Consider the following 25,368-nt stretch of genomic DNA (forward strand, 5'->3'; position numbering starts at 1 on the left):
CTTGATTGGCCCTCCCTCAGCCAGCTCTCAGTATGCAGCCTCTCCCATTAGCCCAGGCCCTGTGCTGCAGTGCTGTGTGTTTTGTTACAAGTCCGCCTCTGGTTAGCATCCTTCGCACCTTAGATCATCCTAAAATGCGACACAGCCAATTAAGTTTTTTCTTTGCATTGTTGCGATAATGGACAATGCTAATTTTTTATAAAATACGGTATCAAATGGAAATGAGTGACTTGATGGTACAGAATTTGTGTTGTTGAATAAAGAAACATGCAGTCGAAGCTTTTCATCTTGTACTCATCAGGAAAAATGCAAGAGAGTCAAATTTCCAAGGGACAAACAATTCATACTGCATGAGAAAGTGAGTGCTGAATAGTTGGCAAGTTGTCTTTAATTGGCCAAGACATTGCCATGGTGACTACACCAGAAAGCTGTTGCATCTCCCTTGATGAATGCAAGACAAAAAGCCTGTCTCTTTCTTTCAACAATACTCAAACAGAAATTATGTAACAGCCCAGATATTTTATTTTAGATATTGATGGTTGTGGGATCAGTATTTATCAGCTCACAGATTGTTTGGTCAGTATCTTATTTCTTTTTGTGGAAACTTGTGCACAAATTCACTGCTGTGTTTCCCAACATTCAACAGTGACTGCATTTCAAAAATATTTAATTGGCTGTGAAATGCTTTGAGCCATCCTGAGGTTGTTAAAGATGCTATGTAAGTGCGCATACGTTCAAACTTTTGTGTTATTTTTAATGCAACTGAATGTTTATTTTTAAGTACATGTTTACACAGATCACTAGGGATACCCTTTCGACTAAATCATAGATCCATTGCGTTTAAACATTAAGTTGGCTTTGTGTTCATCACTAGCAGTTATCCAGTTCTGACATTGGAGTTTTATTACAAGCGTTTCCTAAACACAAACTTCAGGAAAACTGTGCAAAATAAGGAAGTAGCTGCATTTTTAATACAAGATTTTCCAAGTAATCTGTGCCACTCCGCATCATCATCTTAAAATTCGGGGGGGGTGAGCAGTGGCCAAGGGTGGAAACAGAGCAGCGAGCACTGGCTGTCTTGCTTGATTTTATTAGTTCCAACATAAGTGGTGCCCAAAACCCATAATACCTGTTCAAATCAACTTGTAAAACAGGCAGTCGTACTGTACAATCTATCTCCAGATCGCACCTACCTATTTTGAGGCCAGTCTTGGAGTGGTAAATAAATTGATGGGCAAGTTTAATTTGGACAGGAATGTGTCACAAGAAGTTAGTCTTCCCTGATGGGAACTTCATGAGCTAACAAGATTTCTAATGTATAGCATTCTAACAGTATTTTTATAAAACTTCTAATTTTTAAAAATAAAGTTTCCCTTTCTGCTTGTTAGTTTGTATCAGTTTATTTGCTTGATGCTTCAATACTTAAGTTGATTTGAGTCATCCTCAGCTTCTAGTCTAGCTCTTGCATCTGAAACTCACCTCACTTGGAATGTGGCAGTTCCAACTCCATGCCTGAGGAACTGATGAGATTTCTCTACCACATCCTGTGACATGAAACCTGATGTGAATTTGGCAGATGGCTCCATAAACCTTTTCACAATCAGGATGTCTGATTTTTTTCTAAGTGCAAGTATGAGTATTTTAGTATACCAGCTCTGTTACTAAACTAGTAATCCAGAGGCTTGACCTAATAATCGGGAGAACATTAAGTTCAAATCTAACCATGATAGTTGATCATTTGAATTCACTTTTTTTTAATAAAGAACTAAAAATAATGTAAATGTGACCATGACATTATCGGATTGCTGTAAAAATCAGCAGATTGGTCGATATTCTTTTGGTGCAAAGCTCTGCTATCTTTACCAAGTTGGACTAGAATCAAAGAAAAAAAGTACAGCACAGGAACAGGCCCTTCGGCCCTCCAAGCCTGTGCCGACCATGCTGCCCATCTAAACTAAAATCTTCTGCACTTCCTGGGTCCGTATCCCTCTATTCCCATCTTATTCATGTATTTGTCAAGATGCCCCTTAAATGTCACTATCGTCCCTGCTTCCACCACCTCCTCCGGCAGCAAGTTCCAGGCACCCACTACCCTCTGTGTAAAAAAACTTGCCTCTTACATCTCCTCTAAACCTTGCCCCTCTCACCTTAAACCCTATGCCCCCTAGTAATTGACCCCTGTACCCCCGACTCCGCTCAAGCACTACCCTCATCACTCGTGGGGACTTGCCCCCTATACAATAACTTTATTGACCCGATTAAAAAAGGACCGCGGGATGAAGATGGGGAGACATTGAAAAACAAACCGGAATCTCGGGAGGACCATTGTTTCACCGTTTGGACTCTAGCAGCTAGAGACAATGGGAGCGCACCCCATCTCCGGAAATCCTCCTTCATCTGATCCACCAACCAGACCAAGTTCAATTTATGTAGCTGGTCCCAAACCCGCACCACTTGGATACCTAGGTACCTGAAACTATCCCCTACCACTCTAAACGGCAGTTCCCCCAGTCGCCTCTCCTGACCCCTCGCCTGGATCACAAACATCTCACTCTTCCCCATATTCAGCTTATACCCCGAAAACTGGCCGAATTCGGCTAAAATTCCCAGAATTTCTTCCAACCCCTCAATTGGATCCGAAACATACAAAAGCAGGTTGCCCGCATACAGCAAGACTCTGTGCTCCCCCCTCCCCCTCGGACCAGCCCCTTGAAGCCCTCAGGGCAATTGCCAGTGGCTCTATAGTCAGCGCAAACAGCAGTGGGGAGAGGAAGTATCCCTGTCTTGTCCCCCGGTGCAGTCTAAAATAGTCCGAAGTCGTCCACACACTCGCCACAGGAGCCTGGTACAGCAACCTGACCCAGTCAATAAAGCCCCTCGCAAATCTGAACCACCCCAGAACCTCCCATAAATAATCCCACTCAACCCGGTCAAAAGCTTTCTCCGCATCCATCATGACCACTATCTCCACCTCCCTACATTCCAGGGGCATCAGGATCACGTTTAACAGCCTTCTTATGTTGGCCACCAGCTGCCTGCCCTTAACGAACCCTGTCTGATCCTCCACAATGACGTTCGGCACACAATCCTCAATCCTGGAGGACAAAATTTTGGCCAGCAGTTTGGCATCTACGTTCAACAGGGAAATGGGCCTCTTAAGATCCACATAGCTCCAGGTTCTTGTCCTGTTTCATGATAAGCAAAATCGTGGTCTGTGACATCGTCTGGGGCAGAACACCCCCTTTCCCTTGCCTCGTTAAACATCTTCATCAGCACCGGTCCCAATATCCCAGAGAACTTTTTATAGAACTCCGCTGGGTACCCGTCCAGTCCCGGGGCCCTACCCGACTGCATGGCCTTCAAGCCCTCCACTATCTCTTCCAACCCGATCGGGGCCCCCAACCCTTCTACCAGCTCCCCGTCCACCTTCGGGAAAGTCAGCCCCTCCAGGAAGTGCCTCATCCCCTCCGGCTCCGCAGGGGGTTCTGACCTGTACAACCTGCTATAAAAATCCCAAAACGCCTAACTCACCCCGACCGAGTCCCCAACTAAGTTCCCATCCCTGTCGATAATTTGCTCTATTTCTCTAGCTGCCTCCCTCTTTCTGAGCTGCTGTGCAAGCATCCTACTGGCCTTCTCACCATCTCGTATATTGCCCCCCTTTCCTTTCTGAGCTGTTCCACTGCCGTCCCTGTGGTTCACAAGCCAAACTCTGCCTGTCGCCTCCTTTCTCTTAAAAACCGTATCTCTGGAGTCTCCGCGTACCTCCTGTCGACTTGTAGAATCTCTTTTACCAGTCGGTCCGTGTCTGTCCTGTTGCTGTGAGCCCACATCAAGATCAGCTCTCCTCTCACCGCCTTCAGCGCTTCCCAGACCATCGCTGCTGAAACCTCCCCCGTATCATTTACTTGCAGGTAATTCAGCATGCATTTCCTCAGCCTCTCACACACCGCTTCGTCCGCTAATAGCCCTACATCCAACCTCCATTGTGGGCGCTGATTGCTATCTCTAATAACCTGCAGGTCAACCCAGAGTGGAGTATGGTCCGAGATCATAATTGCCGAATACCCTGTGTCCACTACCCCTGCCAGCAAGGCCCTACCCAAAACAAAGAAATCGATCCGAGAGTATACTTTATGTACGTGGGAGTGGAAGGAAAGCTCCTTCACCCTCGGCTGCCTAAATCTCCATGGATCCACCCCCCATCTGCTCCATGAACCCTTTCAGTTCCTTTGCCATTGCTGGCACCCTGCCCGTTTTCGAGCACGAGTGATCCAGGCCGGGATCAATAACTGTATTAAAGTCCCCTCCCATGATCAGTTTATGCGAGTCCAGGTCCGGTATGTTCCCAGCATCCTCTTTATAAATTCCACGTCATCCCAATTTGGCGCATATACATTAACCAGCTTATCCCCTCCAGCTTACCACTAACCATAATATATCGACCCCCCCCCCACATCCGAAACTATTCTACCCATCTCAAATATCACCCGCTTATTAATCAAGATCGCAACCCTTCTAGTCTTTGTGTCCAGCCCCGTGTGGAAAACCTGACCAACCCAGCCTTTCCTCAATCTAACCTGGTCCATGACTCTAAGGTGCGTCTCCTGCAGCTTTACCACATCTGCCTTCAGTGCCATCATGCGCGCGAACGCACGTGCCCTCTTAACCGGCCCATTTGACCCTCGAACATTCCAAGTGATCAGCCTAGTTGGGGGGCAAAGTGCCCCCCCCCCCCCCCCCTGCCGATCAGCCATCTCCTTTCTTGGGCCCGTCTCCAGCCCATGCGCCGCACCTCTTCCGGACCTCTTCCGGCCCGGCCCCCCCGGGCAGCCCCCACCACCGACCTCCTAACTGTCCCTCTACCGAAGTCCCTCCCTCATCAGCAGAACCACCCCCCCCCCCCCCCACCCAGCTAGCTTGGCGGCCCCCGCCCCAGGCGCCAAAAGGTCTCCCACGTATTTTTCCCTCACTCCCTTCCCCTCCCGCTCATACAAACAAATTCCCTCATCTAACAATCACCCACCTGCAAAAAATAAACACCACCCACCGAAACTCAAACAAGCACGTCTCCACCCCACAAAAGTGCACATCAACGAAAAAGACATTGCCATCATCCACTGAAAAGAAAACCTGAAAACGAAAACACTTTCTCCCCCCCCTTCTTAAACAGAACTCAAAATCAGAAGAGAAAAAATAAGAGGAGAAAAAACAAATTTAAAAAAGAAAAGGGCCCAATATAAGCCAACAAGTTGCATCAAAATTTGAGAGTTCTCAACCCGCCACCAGTCCCTTTCTTTTCACGAAGTCCAGCACATCTTCGGGCGACTGAAAATAATGATGCTGGTCCTCATATGTCACCCAAAGATAAGCCGGATACAGCAGTCCAAACTTCACCTGTTTCTTGAAGAAACAGGGTCCTCTGCTGTTTGTGATTTTCATTAACGACTTGGATGAGGGAGTTGAAGGGTGGGTCAGTAAATTTGCAGATGATACGAAGATTGGTGGAGTTGTGGATAGTGAGGAGGGCTGTTGTCGGCTTCAAAGAGACATAGATAGGATGCAGAGCTGGGCTGAGAAGTGGCAGATGGAGTTTAACCCTGGCAAGTGTGAGGTTGTCCATTTTGGAAGGACAAATATGAATGCGGAATACAGGGTTAACGGTAGGGTTCTTGGCAATGTGGAAGAGCAGAGAGATCTTGGGGTCTATGTTCATAGATCTTTGAAAGTTGCCACTCAAGTGGATAGAGCTGTGAAGAAGGCCTATGGTGTGCTAGCGTTCATTAGCAGAGGGATTGAATTTAAGAGCCGTGTGGTGATGATGCAGCTGTACAAAACCTTGGTCAGGCCACATTTGGAATACTGTGTGCAGTCTGGTCATCTCATTTTAGGAAGGATGTGGAAGCTTTGGAAAAGGTGCAAAGGAGATTTACCAGGATGTTGCCTGGAATGGAGAGAGGGTCTTACGCGGAAAGGTTGAGGGTGCTAGGCCTTTTCTCATTAGAACAGAGAAGGATGAGGGGCGACTTGATAGAGGTTTATAAGATGATCAGGGGAATAGATAGAGTAGATAGTCAGAGACTTTTTCCCCGGGTGGAATAAACCATTACAAGGGGACATAAATTTAAGGTAAATGGTGGAAGATATAGGGGGGATGTCAGAGGTAGGTTCTTTACCCAGAGCGTATGGGGGCATGGAATGCACGGGCATGGAATGCACTGCCTGCGGAAGTAGTTGAGTCGGAAACATTAGGGACCTTCAAGCGGCTATTGGATAGGTGCATGGATTAGGGTAGAATAATGGAGTGTAGATTAATTTCTTCTTAAGGGCAGCACGGTAGCATTGTGGATAGCACAATTGCTTCACAGCTCTAGGGTCCCAGGTTCAATTTCGACTTGGGTCACTGTCTGTGTGGAGTCTGTACATCCTCCCCGTGTGTGCGTGGGTTTCCTCCGGGTACTCCGGTTTCCTCCCACAGTCCAAAGATGTGCAGGTTGGGTGGATTGGCCATGATAAATTGCCCTTAGTGTCCAAAATTCTATGATTAACCTAGGACAAAAGTTCGGCACAACATCGTGGGCCGAAGGGCCTGTTCTGTGCTGTATTTCTCTATCTCTAAGATTGACTTAACTTGATTGAAGCCTGCCCTTTGCCTGGCCACCTCCACACTCAGGTCCTGATACACCTGCAGGATACTGTTGTCCAACTTACAGCTCCGCATTCGCTTGGCCCACTGAAGAATACATTCCCTGTCCAGGAACCTGTGGAATCTCACCATTGCCCTCGGAGGGTCCCCCGCTCGCAGCTTCCTCTCAAGCGCTCTGTACGTCCTATCAACCTCCAAGGGTCGGGAGAATGCCCCCTCCCCCAGCAGCTTTTCGAACATACCCGCTACGCATGCCCCAGCATCCGCTCCCTCAGCGCCTTCCGGGAGCCCGACAATCCTTAAGTTCTGCCTGAGGGACCTATTCTCTAGGTCCTCCACCTTCTCCAGAAGCCTTTTCTGCTGGTCTCTTGGCATCCCCACCTCCAACTCCACCGCTGTTTGATGTTCCTCCTGCTCAGCCAGCGCCTTCTCAATCTTCTGGATCACCTGATCCTGGCCGTCAAACTGTGCTGCAGCCGATCAATCGCCTCTTTAATCGGGTCCAGACAGTCCCGTTTCTGCTTGGCAAAGCCGTCCTGGATGACCTGCATCAACTGCTCCATTGATCGCTGCGCCGTCACCCCAGGGGTCCTGTCCTCGGCCATGCTGTCTCCTGCTGCTGCTTCAGCACAGCTCTTGCCTATCTTCCTATTTCTGCCTTTTCTGCACTTCTGGTTCTTTTCTCCATACATTGATACATGGAAACGGTGCCCAATTCCCTCAGCCTTCGAATTCACTGTTTAAAACCGGAAAAAAGTCCGGGGCAAAGGTCCGAAAGTCCAACCAGAGCTGGAGCCACCAAATGTGTGACTTACTCCTTCATAGCCGCCCCCAAGAATTATTTTTAAACAGGGAAACCTTGCATGTTGTTGATGATATCTCTAACTCGGGGTCAGATGGAATAAAATATGTGCAGGGAGTATCTCGAAGAGCATTCGAATAAAGTGACATTCGTCAAGCAGCATTCTACAATAACATGCATGACTGGAAAATATATGGTTACGCTCTGCGCCTCTCACAATTTCACTAAACGTCCTCGCAAGCTACTGACCCATGTGATTCTGCATGTCAACTGGTGCTCTGTTGATTGTGAATGTTTTACGGTGCTGATGTAATCCGAAACACTTGTTCAAGACACACCAATTTGTCCAGCTTAACTTAATTCAACATAGCTTTTTCTCAACCTCCAAACTTTGAATTTACGTCTCATGCTTGGCAGCAAAACTTTCACCATCTGAACAATGTTTTCAAGTTTTCTATCCAATCCTAAAAGTATGCTATTTCACTTGACAATCAGACAATTGTAGGTAAATTTTCTTTGAGATCTGCAGGTAAAATGATTCCGAAGACTTAACAAGACTGAAGTGCATGTTGTTTTACCAGGGACTCATCTGGAAAACCAGCAAGTAAATACCAGTTTGCATGAAGATTAAAGAATTCATTATCAATTTTGATCAAGTGACTTGTGTTTTGCTGGCAGCACAAATGTTTATTGCCCATTTTCAGTTATCCTGAGGCTTTGTGATAGTTCCGAAAGCAAACCGCCTTGCATCCGAGAATTAACTAATTTGGTTCAGTCTCAATTAGAGTTCTGCTTAAGAAAAGATCAAATAGAGGTTTATAAATTAATTTATTTTGGGAGGTTAAAAAGTGATAGTTTGCAATGTTATTTAATTCTTAATAAGCTTAATGGAAAGTTAGATTCTGCTTACAAACACTATTAGAACATGGAATGCTTCATCAGAAGTGATTATTGAGCTTGAAACTTCAACAAGGATATGGGAAAGTGTGTGGAAATTATGGTAGAGTATTTTGTCCAACTGAAGAGTGAGCACTCGCACGTGCTTACATGATTAAATGGCCTCATTTTGTGCTGCAGTTGTGATTCTGGCAACATTTTGATTCTTAATTGAGAGGTTCAATATAATTTTGATCATGGTTTATATAGTAATCAGGTATTGTGACAGAACCATTCAGTTTTGATTGTGTAGTTAATTTCTACTCAATCTGCACTGTATACTATTTCTCAGATGAGAGGACTAGTGACTTCGTAGAATTTACAGTGCAGAAGGAGGCCATTCGACCCATCGAGTCAACACCTCCACCCTATCCCCATAACCCAGTAACCTCACCCAACACTAAGGGCAATTTTGGACACTAAGGGCAATTTATCATGGCCAATCCACCTAACCTACACATCTTTGGACTGTGGGAGGAAACCGGAGCACCTGGAGGAAACCCACACACACATGGGGAGGATGTGCAGATTCCGCACAGACAGTGACCCAAGCCAGAATTGAACTAGGGACCCTGGAGCTGTGAAGCAATTGTGCTATCCACAATGCTACCGTGCTGCCCAACTTGTTGCAAGACATTTCCTAATGGCATTTTTTTTTAATAAACAATTTTATTGAGGTAGTTTTTGGCTTTATAAACAGTTACAGACATCATCAGAAAGAAAGCAAAAAAGGCAAAAGTGTGCAAACATCCACGTACTTTCAATACTTCCATCGTAACATATTGCACAAGCCCGCTCCCCTTCCACCGGTACTACCCGCCATATTTTCCCTCCTACTCTATTCTACCCCCCACCCCACTGCTGACGCTCACTCTCCCGCAAAGAAGTCAATAAATGGTTGCCACCTCCGGGTGAACCCCTGCACAGATCCCCTCAAGGCGAGCTTAATTTTTTCCATCCCCAGGAAACTCGACATGTCCGCAATCCACCACTCAGTCTTCGGGGGCTTTGAGTCCCTCCACGCCAATAATATTCGTCGCCGGGCTATCAGGGAAGCAAAGGCCAACACATCGGCCTCTTTCTCCCCCTGGACGCCCGGGTCTTCCGAAACCCCAAAAATTGCCACCCCTGGACTCATCACCACCCTTGTTTTTAGCACCTGGGACATGACCCCCGCAAATCCCTGCCAGTACCCCCTCAGCTTGGGGCATGCCAAAAACATGTGAACATGGTTCGCTGGTCCTCCCGCGCACCGAGCGCATTTGTCCTCTATCCCAAAAGATTTGCTCATCCGAGCCACCATCATATGGGCTCGGTGAACGACCTTAAATTGGATCAGCCCGAGTCTAGCACATGTCGCGGTCGAATTTACCCTACTCAGGGCCTCTGCCCACAGCCCATCCTCCATTTCCCCGCCTAGCTCCTCCTCCCATTTAAGTTTCAGGTCCTCTGGGACCCTTCCTCCCTCATGAGCACCTTATATATACCCGAGACTCTACCCTCCCCTTCTTCCCTCCTAGAGACTATTCTGTCGAGGATCCCCATTGGCGGGAGGCGCGGGAAAGATGGGACCTGTCTACGAACAAAGTCCCGCAACTGTAGGTATCTAAAATAATTTCCCCTTACCAACCCAAATTTCTCCTCCAAGCTCCTCAAACTCGCGAAGCTCCCTTCCAGGAACATATCACCCACCCTTCCCGCCCCTGCTCACCGCCATACTCGGAACCCCCCATCCATACTGCCGGGGGCAAACCGATGGTTGTCGCAGATTGGCGCCCAGACAGACGCCCCCATCTCCCCCACATGCCTTCTCCACTGGCCCCATATCCGCAGGGTCGCCACCACTACCGGGCTGGTGGTGTACTTGGCCGGCGGTAGAGGAGCAGTGACCAGGGCTTCCAAGCTGGAGCCCCTGCACAAAGCCGCCTCCACCCGCTCCCAAATAGACCCCGTACCCACCATCCACTTCCTTATCATAGCGATGTTGGCCGCCCAGTAATAATTGACCAGACTCGGCAAAGCCAGCCCTCCCTCGCTGCGGTTCCTCTCCAACATCGCCTTCTTCACCCGCAGGGATTTTCCCGCCCAGACAAAGCTCATGATCAGCCCGTTAACTCTTTTGAAGAAGGACTGTGGGATAAAGATCGGGAGGCACTGAAAAATAAACAAAAATCGAGGGAGGATTGTCATCTTTACAGTCTGCACCCTCCCTGCCAGCCACAGCGGGAGTGCATCCCATCTCCGAAACTCTCCCTTCATTTGCTCCACCACCCTGGCCAAATTTAACTTATGCAGCCTGCCCCAGTCTCGTGCCACCTGGATTCCCAAATACTGGAAATTTTCCTCAACCAGCCTAAACGGTAGCCCTCTCAATCTGTTCTCCTGGCCCCTTGCCTGTACCACAAACATTTCACTCTTGACCGTATTTAATTTGTATCCTGAGAACTGGCCGAACTTCCTCAGCATTCCCAGTATAGTTCCCATCCCGGCCACTGGGTCCGACATGTACAGGAGCAGGTCGTCTGCATAAAGAGAAACCCTGTGTTCAACCCCGCCCCTCACCATCCCCTTCCAACCCTCTGCGGCTCTCAGCGCAATCGCCAGCGGCTCTATGGCCAGCACAAACAGCAGCGGGGAGAGCGGGCAGCCCTGTGTGGTCCCTCGGTACAACCTAAAGTACTCCGACACTTCTCTGTTGGTCCTGACGCTGGCCCTCGGGGCCTGATATAATAATTTGATCCAATCCCTCCCCGAACCCAAACCGTCCGAGCACCTCCCATAGATAGTCCCACTCCACCCGGTCAAAGGCCTTCTCGGCGTCCATTGCCACCACTACCTCCACCTCTCTACCCGCCGGGGGCATCATTATCACATTGAGCAATCTCCTCAGATTGGCCGCCAGCTGCCTACCTTTCACGAACCCTGTTTGATCCTCTCCAATCACCTCCGGTACACAGTCCTCCATTCTACCCGCCAGTACCTTTGCCAGGAGCTTGGCGTCTACATTAATCAGGGAGATTGGCCTGTAGGACCCGCACGTCTCTGGGTCTTTACCCCGCTTCAATATCAGAGATATGGTGGCTTGTGACATTGTCGGCGGCAGGGTCCCTCTGTCCCTTGCCTCATTGAAAACCCTCGCCAAGACGGGGCCCACCAGCTCAGAGAAGTTCCTATAAAACTCTACTGGGTATCCATCCGGCCCCGGGGACTTCCCCGACTGCATAGCCTTAAGGCCCCCCAATACCTCCTCTACTCTAATCGGGGCCCCCAGCTCTTCCACTCGCCCCCCACCAACTGTTGGGAATGTTAACCCGTCCAGAAACCTTTTCATCCCCTCCGGTTCTTCCGGCGGCTCCGAAGTATACAGCTTACGATAGAAGTCCCGGAATACCCTATTCAATTCTGCTGGGTCCTCCACTTTGCGCCCCCCCCCCCTCGTCCCTCACTCTACCTATTTCCCTGGCCGCCTCCCTCCTCCTGAGTTGCTGCGCTAACAGTCTGCTAGCCTTTTCCGCATGCTCGTACACCACTCCCCTCGCCTTCCTAAGCTGTTCCACGGCCCTGCTCGTGGATAGTGCCCCCAGTTCCGCCTGTAGTCTCTGCCTCTCCCTGAGTAAAACCTCCCCCGGGGACTCCGCGTGCTCTTCATCTATCCGACCCATTTCCCTGAGCAATCTATCCATCTCTGCCCGGTCTGCCTTGGCTCTGTGGGCCCCAATTGAAATCAGCTCCCCCCGCACTACTGCCTTTAGCGCCTCCCACAAGGTCGCCGCTGAGACCTCCCCCGTGTCATTCACCTGCAGGTAATTTTTTATACATTTCCGAAGCCTCTCGCAGATCCCCTCCTCCGACAGCAGTCCCACATCTAGCCTCCATTGCGGGCGTTGATAGCTCGCTCCCCCGAACTGCAGGTCCACCCAATGCGGGGCATGGTCTGAAATGGTAATTGCTGAGTATTCCGTGTTCTTTACCTCCCCCATACAGTCCCTGCTTAGTACAAAGAAATCTATCCTGGAATATACTTTATGGACGTGCGAGTAAAACGAGTAGCCCCTTCCTGTTGGCTGTCTATCTCTCCAGGGGTCCACTGCCCCCATTCCTAATGGCATTTTTAATCTGATTTTGCTCTGCTGAAAGGAACAATGCACCTGAGTGAGATCACAAAGTTTATTTTCTGTATAATCTGGTAAAGCATATGTTTCGGGTAGAGTACATTATTGTATCAATGCATTGTGCTGCACTTTTATGTTTTGTACATTATTAATCTTTTGTTTTTGCTTAGCCACCCTTATAGCAGAAGATGATCATACCAAAGTCACAGAAGAAACAAAGCTATTGAAAGGTTTGTAATGTTCAATCCCAGTAATTGTATGATTTATTAAAATTCATGCAAATCGGGGGATAGCGCCACCAGCAGGGGACGAAGACGATCATAAGCTTATATTTCACCGGCGCAAATTCCGTTTTTGGCCGTTTGTGAGATTTAGCAGTCATCACAGGATTTACACCTCTAACTAATGCAACCACTAGATTGTGCCCTTTATCATTGCAATTTTGTATTGTAGTTTAAGGTTTCTCCCCAATTATAACAAGACCATGAATTTCACAGAAACTGGTCACAAAGGCTTTTGATAAATTAATTATTTTGTGATCATTATACATATGGCAAGTATGTATAGAAATCATGCAGTAAATCGCAACATAGTTATGGTACAAAGAGGAGAAAAGGAATGAAACTGGATGGACCACCGGCATCGATCTAGGCACCGGAAATGACAATGACAAACCCAGCCTTGTCAACCCTGCAAAATGCTCCTTTCTAACATCTGGGGGCTTATGCCAAAATTGGGACAGCTGTCTCACAGACTCGTCAAGCGACAGCCTGACGTAGGCATGCTCACAGAATTATACCTTGCAGGTAATGTCACAGACATCACCATTCCTGGGTCTGACCTATCCCACTGACAGGACAGATCCAGCAGAGGTGGCGACACAGTCGAGAGGGAGTTGCCCTGGGCATCCTCAACATTGACTCTGGGCTCCATGAAGTCTCATGGCACCAGGTCAAACATGGGCAAGGAAACCTGCTAATTACCACGTTCCGTACCCCTTCAGCTGATGAATCGGTACTCCATGTTGAACACCACTTGGAGGAAGCACTGAGGGTGGCAAGGGTGCAGAATATACTCTGGATGGGGGATTTCAATGTCCATCACCAAGAGTGACTCAGTAGTTCCATTGCAGACCAAGATGGCTGGATCCTAAAGGACATAACTGCTAAACTGGGACTGTGGCAGATGGTGAGGGAACCAACAAGAGGGGGAAAACAAACTTTACTTCATCCTCACCAACCTGCTTGCTGCAGATGCATCTGTCCATGACAGTATCGGTAGGAGTGACTACGCACAGTCCTTGTGGAGACTAAAGTCCCATCTTTACGTTGAGAATGCCCTCGTGTTGTGTGGCACTACCAACGTGTTAAATGGGAGAAACTTTGAACAGATTTAGCAACTTGAGACTGGGCATCCATGAAGTGTTGTGGGCCATCAGCAACAACAAAATTGTACTTGATCACAATCTATAATCCCATGGCCTGGCATATCCCCGACTCTACCATTGCCACCAAGTCAGTGAATCAATCTTAGTTCAGTGAAGAGTGCAGGACATGCCAGGAACAACACCAGGCATATCTAAAAATGAGATGGCGACCTGATGAAGCTACAGCACAAGACTTCTTGCATGCCAATCAGCATAAGCAGCAAATAATAGACTGAGCTAAGCAATTACACAACCATTGGATCAGATCTAACCTCTACAATCCTGCCTCATCCAGCGGTAAATGATGGTGGACAATTAAACAACTCACTGAAGGAGGAAGCTTTGCCAATATTCCCATCCTCAATGTAGGAACCCAGCACATCTGGGCAAAGACTAGGCTGAAGCATTTGCAAATATCTTCAGCCATAAGTGCCGTAAGGACAATCCATCTCGGCCTCCTCCAGTGGTCCCCAGAATCACAGATGCGAGTCTTCAGCCAATTCGATCCACTCTACATAATATCAAGAAATGCTGAAGACACTGGATACTGCAAAGGCTATGGGCCATGAAAGTATTCCGGCAATAGTACTGAAGACTTGAGCTCCAGAACTTGTCGCGCCATGAGCCAAACTGTTCCAGTACAATTACAACACTGACATCTACCCTGCAATGTGAGAGTTTTCCCACATTGTCCTGCCCACAAAAAGCAGGACAAATGCAACCTATCCAATTAGCATCCCATCAGTCTACTCTCGATCATCAGTAAAGTGATGGAAGGAGTCATCAACAGCGCTATGATGTGCCACTTAACAATAACTTACTCACGGTCGCTCAGTTTGGGGTCTTCGCCTGGCCTCATTACAGGCTTGGTTCAAACACAGACAAAAGAACTGAATGCCAGAGGTGAGGAGAGAGTGACTGCCCTTGACATCAATGCAGCATTTGACCGATTATGACATACAGGAACTCCAGCAAAACTGGAGTCCATGGGAATCGGGGGGAAATCCCTCTGCTGATTGGAGTTATACCTGGCACAAGGAAGATAGTTGTGGTGGTAGAGATCAAACATCTCAACTCCAGGACATCATTGAAGGGGTTCCTCAGTGTTGTGTCTAGGCCCAAGCATTTTCAGCTACTTCATCAATGACCTCCCTTCCATCATAAGGTCAGAAGTGCGGATGTTTGCTGCTAAATGTTCAGTAATATCGTAAATCCTCAGATACTGGAGCAGCCCATGTCCAAATGCAACAAGACAACATCCAAGTTTGAGTTGGCAAGTAACATTTGTGCCTCTCACATGCCAGGCAATAACCATCCCCAACAAGAGAGGATGTGACTATCGCCTTTTGACATTCAATGACATTACCATCGCTGAATCCACCACTATCAACATCCTGGGGTTAGCGTTTACCAGAAACTGAACTGGACTAACCATATAAATACTGTGGCTACCAGAGCAAGCCAAAGGCTATGAGTCCTGTGCCATGTAACTCATCCTCCTGACTCCCCAAAGCCTGTCCACTATCTATGAGGCACAAGTCAGAAGTGTAATGGAATACTTTCGACTTGGCTGGATGAGTACAGCTCCAACACTGAACAAGCTCAGCATCAACCAGGAGAAAGCATCCTGCTTGATTGCTGCCCCTTCCACAAGCACCCACTCCACCACCAACAAGCAGTGGCAGCTCAGTGTACCATCTACAAGATGCACTGCAGGAACTCGCCGAGGTTCTTTAAGGCAGCACCTTCCAAACTCACCAGCCTTACCATCCAGAAGGGCAAGAGCAGCAGATACCTGGGAACACCACCGCCTGTACATTCCCCTCCAAGTCACTCACCAACCTGACATGGAAATATATCACCGTTCCTTCATTGGCACACTGTCAACATCCTGGAATTGCCTCCCTAACAGCACTGTGACTGTACCTACACCTCCGGGACTGCAGTGGTTCAAGAAGGCAGCTCACCACCACCTGAAAGGCAACTAAGAATGGGCAATAAATGCTGGTCTGGTCAGTGAAGCCCACATCCTGTAAAAGAAAAATCGAGCTTGTGATAATTTACCTCTACTGAAAGAACCTATTTCATGATCCAGTTGTTTAATAGAATACTTTAATTATTTTCCTCCAACAATCATCTTAATTTTACTTTTGTACTTTACCTGGTTGTTGGGGCTGGGAGGCTGGAGCCTGGCAGCCAACTTAAATAATTAAGTCACCAATTGGAGGAGAATTTTCAGGGCCACTGATGGTAGGCAATGCCCTACTGATTGTGAAAGCTGTAGCTATAATTTGTGACTTTGGCTATTAAATTTAATGGCAGTGCCAACATTTTGATGGCAGAGATTCAAACGTGGTGTTGGGCTAAAGATGGATATGGATTTAGAAGGTAACAAATCTTTCAACACTTTGTGGCGATATGACGTTTATTTTCAAGAACAGAAGACCTGAGGGTGAACTTTTTGAGGTGTGGGTGATAATTTTGAAAGGGAAGATGACATTATCTGAGAATATAAAATCATTTACAATGTCAGGTAGAATTAGGATCAGAAAGGGCACTAGTTGGTCAGTTCAATGGGAATGGAGTTGAAGGGCAAGAGGTGGATCTTGTCAATATAAGCTCTAGGTGTGTGAGGAAAAATGTGAGAGAAGTCAGAGCAAGATGCAAATTCAGATTTAGGACCTGGGTGGAGGGTGGTGTTGGCTTGGTGAACAAAACAAAGGGACCCACAAGCAGCATAGACAACTGAACAAAGAGCCACAGTCATAGTGATAAAGAAGGCCATGAATCTGAGGACATGTGATTCTGGAGGTGCGGGGTTGCTGTCGGTGATGCAGTTTGAGGGGAGTGAGAAGAGCAGAGGTATTTTAAGGCCTTGTGTGTAGTGGAGATGGGAATAAAATCAGATGATTACCCCTGCTGTGTGACCCCAGTATATTGGGTGTCTTTGACAGAAGGGAATGGGATCAATAGCACTTGTAGCCTAGCTCGTTTAAGGGATTCAGTGTTTTTGTGCTGCTGTGGGGAATTGATGTCAGTGCCAGGGCTGGTGAGTGATGTTTATGGAACTTGTTGTCCAAAAGTGCTGATGAACGTTGTTATTGTAAGTTTTGAAAATCAGTGCTTTTAGTTTACATTGCCAGGGGTCCATCTATCAAAGGATAGTAACTATTCTCTCTGGGATGAAAGAAAAATGTAAATATGTGCACCTTTTTGGAATTCACGAGTGTCAAGAATGTTTGCTACTTAGATCTTTTTTTTTTCAAAAATGTTAGAATTTTCAATATAATCGGCTAAATTGAATCATTTAATTTGACTGCTATCTCCTTCCCCAAATGGATTTGTAATGTTCAGCTGTTAAACAATTTTTAACTTGGCTGTTTATCGTGACTGGAATTCAACATTGCATTCAACAATGTAATGAAATCCAGAATTCTAGCAGGGATTGTTATCTCTGACCATGCGCCCCACTGGCTGGAGATTCGGTTTAGTTTGGGACGAGAGCAGAGGCCGGGGTGAAGGTTTGACTCGGGGTTGTTGGCGGATGGAGGTTTCTGTGATAAGGTTCGGGCGGCGATTAAGGAGTATGTGGAGTTGAATCAGACTGGGGAGGTGTCGGCAGCCATTTTTTTTGCAAGCACTGAGGCAGTGGTCCGAGGGGAAAAATTAATTATTTTAAGGCCCGTGCGGATAGGGAAAGGAGGGAGGAACATGACCAACTCGTGAGCAGGATAGTGGAGGTGGACAGGGACTATTCGAGGGTGCCCATCGTGGAGGGATTGGCGAGGAAGATTGCAGGGGCAGTTTGACAGGCTGACAACAGGGAAGGCGGGAGGGCAACTGCCTAGGGCAAGGGGGGTGCAATATGAGTATGGGGAGAAGGCGAGCCGCAAGCTGGCGCACCAGCTGCGGAGGCAGGCTGCGTCCAGGGAAATATTGAAGATACGGACTGGTGCTGGGGATGTGAACTCAGAGCCAGGGATTGTAAATAAGGCATTTATGGAGTAGAACATAGAACATAGAACAGTACAGCACAGAACAGGCCCTTCGGCCCTCGATGTTGTGCCGAGCAATGATCACCCTATTCAAACCCATGTATCCACCCTATACCCGTAACCCAACAACTCCCCCCCCTTAACCTTACTATTAGGACACTACTGGCAATTTAGCATGGCCAATCCACCTAACCCGCACATCTTTGGACTGTGGGAGGAAACCGGAGCACCCGGAGGAAACCCACGCACACACGGGGAAGACGTGCAGACTCCACACAGACAGTGACCCAGCCGGGAATCGAACCTGGGACCCTGGAGCTGTGAAGCATTTATGCTAACCACCATGCTACCGTGCTGCCCCCAAAACTCAGATTAATTCGGAAGCAAAAGTGCTCAATGTTTTAAATTAACAAAGCAAAGATTCTTTGATTCATTGATCAAGAGCTGAATTTCTGCCACTTTGTTTTATTCAGCTTCTTTCACCAGGTGTAAAATGGCTATAATTCTTTGACTCAATGTTGTGCTCTCAATGTGTTTTTTTGTCTGATTACTTTCTTGCAAGCACTTTGGGACATTTTCTGAAAGGTATTATAATTGACTGCTGCAAGAAATAATAGGACAATTCAGGAGAAATTATAGATCAGTTCTCCAATTTACACAAACTCATCTTTTTTAAAATAAATTTAGTGTGCCCAATTCATTTTTTCCAATTAAGGGGCAATTTAACGTGGCCAATCCACCTAGCTTTGGGTTGTGGGGGCGAAACCCACGCAGACACTGGGAGAATGTGCAAACACCTCACAGACAGTGACCGAGGGCCGGTATACTATCAGGGACTTCATGAGGCGGACCTGGGAGGAGAGGAGGGGGGCATGGGGCAGTTTCTGGGCAAGCTGGAATTTCCTAGGTTGAGGAAGCAACGAGGCAGGCGTTGGAGGAGCCCCTGGGGCTGAGAGAAGTGCTGGATAGTATCAGGGCTATGAAGTCGGGAAAGGCCCCTGGGCTACATGGGTACCCGGCGGAATTCTATGAGGAAATTGCGAAGGACCTGGCACCACATCTGTTGGGGGCATTTAATGAAGCACTGGAGAAGGGGGAGTTGCCAGAGATGATGACGCAGGCAGTAATCACACTAATTCCGAAAAAGGGGAAGGACCCAGTGGAATGTAGGTCGTATAGACCCATATCACTTTTGAACACAGATTGGCTAAGTTGTTGGCAGGGAGGATGGAGGAGTGCGTCTCCGGGGAGATGGCAGAAGATCAATCAGGCTTCGTGAAGGACAGGCAGCTCGCAAGTAATATAAGACAGCTGTTGAATGTGGTGATGAATCTGTCGGGGGCTCTGGTACCGGAGGTAGTGGTGTCCATGGACGCGGAGAAGGCATTTGATCAGGTGGAGTGGCAGTACTTGTTTGAGGTTTTGGGAAGGTTTGGGTTTGGGCTGAGATTTGCGGCATGGGTACAGTTGCTTTATGTGGTACCAAGGGGGTGAGGACGAATGATATGCGCTCACAAAGCTTTGACTTACACATGGGGTACGAGACAGGGGTGCCCACTGTTACCGCTGCTGTTTGCGCTGGCCATAGAGCCATTGGCGATGGATCTCAGGGGGTTGGCAAAGTGGCAGGGGATTATGAGGGGTTAGAGGGAGCATCTGGTGTCGCTCTATGCCGATGACCTCTTGCTGTATGTTTTCGATCGGTTGGAGAGTATGGGAAGGATTATGGGTCTGCTGGGGAGGTTTGGAGGGTTCTCAAAATACAAGCTGAATGTAGGGAAAAGCGAGGTATTCCCAGTGAGTGAGCTGGCACAGTGGGCTAATTTAGGGGGGATGCCATTTACGGTAGCGAGGGATAGGTTTAGGTATTTGGGGTTTCAGGTAGCGAGGGAATGGATGGAGGCTCCACAAGTGGAACTTAACAAAGCTGGTGGAGGAGGCTAGGGAGGATCTTAAGAGGTGGGATACACTGCACTTAACGCTGGCAGGGAGAGTCCAAGAGGTGAAAATGAATATTCCGCCAAGGTTCTTGTTTATCTTTCAAGCTCTCCCGATCTTTATACCAAAGGCCTTTTTTCGGAAAGTGGACACGATCATTTCTGACTTTTATGGGCGGGGAAGGTGCGAGGGTGGGGAGGACCCTGGTCAAGGTGAGGGATTTGTATTTAGAGGAAGGGTTCGCCAGTCTGGAGGAGCATCAGGTATCTGCAGGTTAGGGACTTTGCGCGAAAAGTCTGGAGAGGGTTCCCTAGGTTGCCAGGATACACCCTGCTGGAACGACTGCTGCTCCCGGATGTGGAAGGGCAGGAAAGAAATTGGGGATATATACAAGTGGCTGGGGGAGCAGGGAGGCCAGTGGGTGGTGAAGATCAAAGAGAAGTGGGAAGCGGAGTTGGGAGGGGAAATCAATTGGGGAGCATGGAGTGAGGCACTGCGTTAGGTAAACGGGACCTCCTCATGTGCAAGGTTGAGCCTGATACAGTGTATGTGGTGCACAGGGTGCATATGACCCGGGCGAGAATGAGTGGGTTCTTTCGGGGGGGGGCAGCAGATGAGTGTGAGAGGTGTGGATGGGAGCCAGCGAATCACTCGCACATGTTTTGGGGTTGCGAAAACTGGGAATATTCTGGGTGGGAGAGTTCACAGTCTTAGCCAGGATACTGGAGGAGGAGATGGACCCGGACCCTTTGGTGGCGATATTTGGGATTTCAGAGAAGCCGGAGTTCATGGAGAGGAGGAAGGTCGATGTCTTGGCCTTCGCCTCTCTGATGGGGCTGTTTAGCACAGGGCTAATTCGCTGGCTTTGAAAGCAGGCCAGCAGCACGGTTCGATTCCGTAACAGCCTCCCCGAACAGGCGCCGGAATGTGGCGACTAGGGGCTTTTCACAGTAACTTCATTGAAGCCTACTCGTGACAATAAGCGATTTTCGTTCGTTTTCGTTTCGTTCGATTGCACGGCAGCAAATTCTGCTGGAGTGGCTGTTGTCATCGCCACTGGAGGTAGCAGCTTGGTTGGGTGACCTGTACGACTTCCTGCGATTAGTGAAGATAAAGTATGAGTTCAGGGGCTCTTCAGGGGGGTTTGAGGAAAGTGGGGGATGTTTGTGACCGTGTTTGAGGGGCTGTTCGTCCCGGTGGAGGGGGTGGGTGAAAAAGAGGAAAAATCTGTACAGACTATAGTTGATTGTAGGGAAGCATGTTTCCCAGGGTGTTTGTTTGCTGTACCTGTTTTGATACATGTTTGTAATAAAATACATTTTATAACAACAAAATCCAGAATTCTAGATTTTCATACCTTCAGAATGATACATATCCTGTGTTCAAGGGCAGCACGGTGGCGCAGTGGTTAACACTGTTGCCTCACGGCACCGAGGTCCCAGGTTCGATCCCGGCCCTGGGTCACTCTGTGTGGAGTTTGCACATTCCTCCTGTGTTTGCGGGGTTACACCCCCACAACCCAAAGATGTGCAGAGTAGCTGGATTAGCCACGCCAAATTGTACCTTAATTGGAAAAATAATTGGTTACTCTAAATTTAAAAAATATATATATTCTGTGTTCAAAACCATTTGAACTTTTACTGATCTGTATTCATCTTACAGAATTTCAGGAATTGGTATATCGCACAATTTAAGTGTTGATGCACTAAATTAAAATTGGATCTCTATTTCAGAAGGTATGAAAGTTCAGGAAAACATTTTGTTGTATCAAGATATCCAAATTATGTTTAGGGCTTAATTTATCATATCCATCCCCCTGCAGTTCATTAATCATTATATATAGAATTATTCGTGATTGAATTATAAATGCAAATTGAATTGGGGGAATTTATGAACTCTTTTCTTTGTCTATGTAATTTAGAATATCACATAGAATTGTAAATAGAAGACTTGTGCCGGCAGAGCTATTCAGTTAGTTTCGCACCCTTGCTCTTTCCTCATACCCCTGCAACATTTGCTTTCAAATATTTATCTAATACCCTTTTGAAAGTTACTATTTCCGACAATGCATTCAAGATCACAGTGACTTGCTTTGTAAATATTTTCCACACATTTCCTCTGGCTATCACCTATCACCTTCAATCTATGTCCAGTGGCTGCAAACGTTTCTGCCACTGGAAACAGTTTCTCCTTATTTACTCTTGTTCAAAACCATGAATCATTTTAAACACTTCTATTAGTGGCAGTGGTAACGTCACTGGACTAGTAGTCCAGATGCCCAGGTTAATCCTCTGCGGGCACAGCTTCAAATTCCAGCTGGGGAATTTAAATTCAATTAATAAAGTCTGGAATTGAAAGCTAATCTCAGTAATGGTGATCAGGAAACTATCATCTATTATCATAAAACCCACGAATGTCCTTTAAGGAAGTAAAATCTGCTGTCCTTACCTGGTCTGGTCGACATGCACCTCCAGATCCCCAGCAACTTGATTGACTCTTAACTGCCCTATGAAATTGCACAGCAAGTCACTCAATTCAAGGGCAATTAAGAATGGGCAATGAATGCTGCCTTGCCAGCAACACCCAATTCCCATCAAAGAATAAAGAACAATTTCCCAACCCTTCAAAGGCTTTGGCATCCTTCCTATAATGTGGTACCAGAGCTGAATACTACACTGAAGCTCGACAAATGTTTTATAAAGTTTAGCATAATTTCCTTGCATTCTCTTTCTCTCCTTATAAAGTCATATGCTTTTTAAACAACAACCTGGTGTATCACCTTCAAGGATTTGTACATTTACACTCTTGTGTCTTTCTGTGTAGCCTTTTTAAAATTGTAGCATTTAGTTGAAACTGCCCCTCCTCAAAATAGCATTTCATTATTCCCTTTATTCAATTCTATCTGTCACATGTCGGCCCATTTCACCAGTCCATGCCCCCCCCCTAAAGTCTGTTCCTGATTGTTTACTGCATTTTTGAATTTTGTGCCATCTGTAAACTTTGAAATGATCTCATAGATACCCAATCGAGGTCATTAATATATACATATCGGAAATAATAATGGTCCTCATTGCAACCCTGGGAAACATCTTGGGCTGGATTCTTTGGCTCCCGGCCGCCACAAGATCGCCACGGCCGGGGCGAGGACCATTAGGTCCATTGACCTCTGGTGCAAATTTCTGGTCGGCCAGCAGACGCAGCCTAAGAATTCCGCCCCTTGTATAGATCCCTCCAGTCTGAACAGCAACTGTTCACCACAATTCCCTGCTTTCTGTCTTTTATCCAGTTTTGTTTCCATTCTGCTAATGTCCTTTTAATCCTATTGTGTGGTATTTTATCAAATGTCTTTCGGAGTCAATATATGCAACAGCAGTATCCTCATGAACTCTCTCTCTAACTTCATCAAAGAACTCAATCAAGGTAGTCAAACACAATTTGCCTTGCACAATATTCATTTATAATTTATATATTTAGTTTCTGCAGAATTTTAAAAATGCTGACGGAATGTATGTTTCTGGTCCTTATTTGAAAATGTAGTTGTGTGAAACAATGTAGATTACAGCAGGTATTCTGGGTCAACTTTAAATATACTGATATTATTGTGAGGAAAGAGTTCCTATCCTTTTTAGGGTACTGTGGGATAACAATTGAGAGTTAAAATTTGGTCATATCAACAATTCAAATCATGGCTTGCACTGTTGCTATAAATACACTGTAAAACTTGGGAAGCATTTTAGGAATTACTGTGGCTAGCACTTTGGGACTGTTTGTACTCAACACTTGAGCAGATAGATTAGTGCAAACAAGAAACGATGTGGCTGAATTGCTGAAATGTTTGCAAGATACCAGGATCACATACCCTGACAACAGTAAAAGTGACATGAGATACTAATGCAGTATTTATTTATGGAATCATGCACTGCATCTGTCTATGAAGTAATTTCCTCCAGTCACTTTTTAAAATCTAGTGTCTAAGACAGCTTCTCTGACACTTACAACTTAATTTATATATTGTCTTTAATGTAAAATATTTTGAAAAGCACATCACTGAGGTGGAAATTTGCAACAGGAAGTGAGTAATTGTGGATGAGGTATAGAAGGCCAGCAACAGAGTTGGAGATGTCAACGAGCGATAGTAAGCCACATCAAACAAAAAATTATGACTTGATTTGGACCACATCAAGGTTGTGACATGGTGGAAAATTGATTGGAGATGTTCAAGCAGGGAGTTTCGAGAGACATGGGATGTGACATGTTCCGGATTTGGAATGGAGATATTCATCTACTTAGATTTCAGACTAAAGGCTTTGGATAATTCTTAATTCTTAATTATTACAATCTGTAAAAGTGGGAGTTTCAGTTCAGATTCATTGTTCAACAGATTACATGAAAACTTGATCTTTTAACTATCTTGTAGATCTTTAATAATGATTTATTGTATGAATGTGGCTTGACATGTCAACCCAAGGAAGGGCTCACAGTGAGTCCAGAACGTCAGCTTCAAAAATAGGTAGCCATTTTATGCCTCTGATTTGTATATCAAAGCTCTGACAATTTGATTTCATTAAGAAGAGCCCATGTGTTTTGTAATGAGGAGATCTTTTACTTGCATTGAAAATTGATAAAATGGGTTTTGAAATTTCATCTTGATTAAGAAGCTAGTATAAGACCATAAGACATAGGAGCAGAATTAGGCCACTCGGCCCATCGAGTCTACTCTGCGAATCAATCATGGCTGTTATTTTCTCATACCCATTCTCCTGCCTTCTCCCCATAACCCCTGATCCCCTTATGAATCAAGAACCTTTCTATCTCTGTCTTAAAGACACTCAATGATTTGGCCTCCACACTCTTCTGCGGCAAAGAGTTCCCCGCTTTCACCACCCTCTGGCTGAAGAAATTCCTCCTCATATCTGTTTTAAAGGATCGTCCCTTTAGTCTGAGATGGTGTCCTCTGGTTCTAGTTTTTCCTACAAGTGGAAACATCCTCTCCACGTCCACTCTATCCAGGCCTTGCAGTATCCTGTAAGTTTCAATAAGATCCCCCCTCTTCCTTCTAAACTCCAAGAAGTGCAGACCCAGAGTCCTCAACCGTTCCTCATATGACAACTTCTTCATTCCAGGGATCATTCTTGCGAACCTCCTCTGGACCCTTTCCAAGTCTAGCATATCCTTCCTTAGATGCGGGGCCCAAAACTGCTCACAATATTCCAAATGGGGACTGACCAGAGCCATATACAGCCTCAGAAGTACATCGCTGGTCTTGTATTCTAGCCCTCTTGACATGAATGCTAATATTGCGTTTGCCTTCTTAACTGCCAACTTAACCTGCACGTTGACCTTCAGAGAATAGTGAACAAGGACTCCCAAGTCCCTTTGTGCTTTTGATTTCCCCATTCAGAAAATAGTCTATGCCTAAATTCCTCCTTCCAAAGTGCATAACCTCACACTTTTCCACATTGTATTTCATTTGCCACTTCATTGCCCACTCCAAGCTTGTCCAAATCCTTCTG

The 25,368-nt window shown here is 46.6% G+C and overlaps 1 protein-coding gene across 11 annotated transcripts in view; it reads left to right on the plus strand.

Annotated features, from left to right (window-relative positions):
* Positions 1–25,368, plus strand: part of slmapa (sarcolemma associated protein a) — a 287,081-nt gene that overhangs the window by 170,959 nt on the left and 90,754 nt on the right. For all 11 annotated transcript variants that reach the window (XM_038812836.1, XM_038812840.1, XM_038812844.1 and 8 more), the window contains one exon: positions 12,667–12,726. In XM_038812836.1, the coding sequence (XP_038668764.1) occupies positions 12,667–12,726 (60 nt within the window). The remainder of the gene's footprint in view (positions 1–12,666; positions 12,727–25,368) is intronic.

Source organism: Scyliorhinus canicula, chromosome 11 (genome assembly GCF_902713615.1).
Source record: "Scyliorhinus canicula chromosome 11, sScyCan1.1, whole genome shotgun sequence".
NCBI classification, from domain to species: domain Eukaryota; kingdom Metazoa; phylum Chordata; class Chondrichthyes; order Carcharhiniformes; family Scyliorhinidae; genus Scyliorhinus; species Scyliorhinus canicula.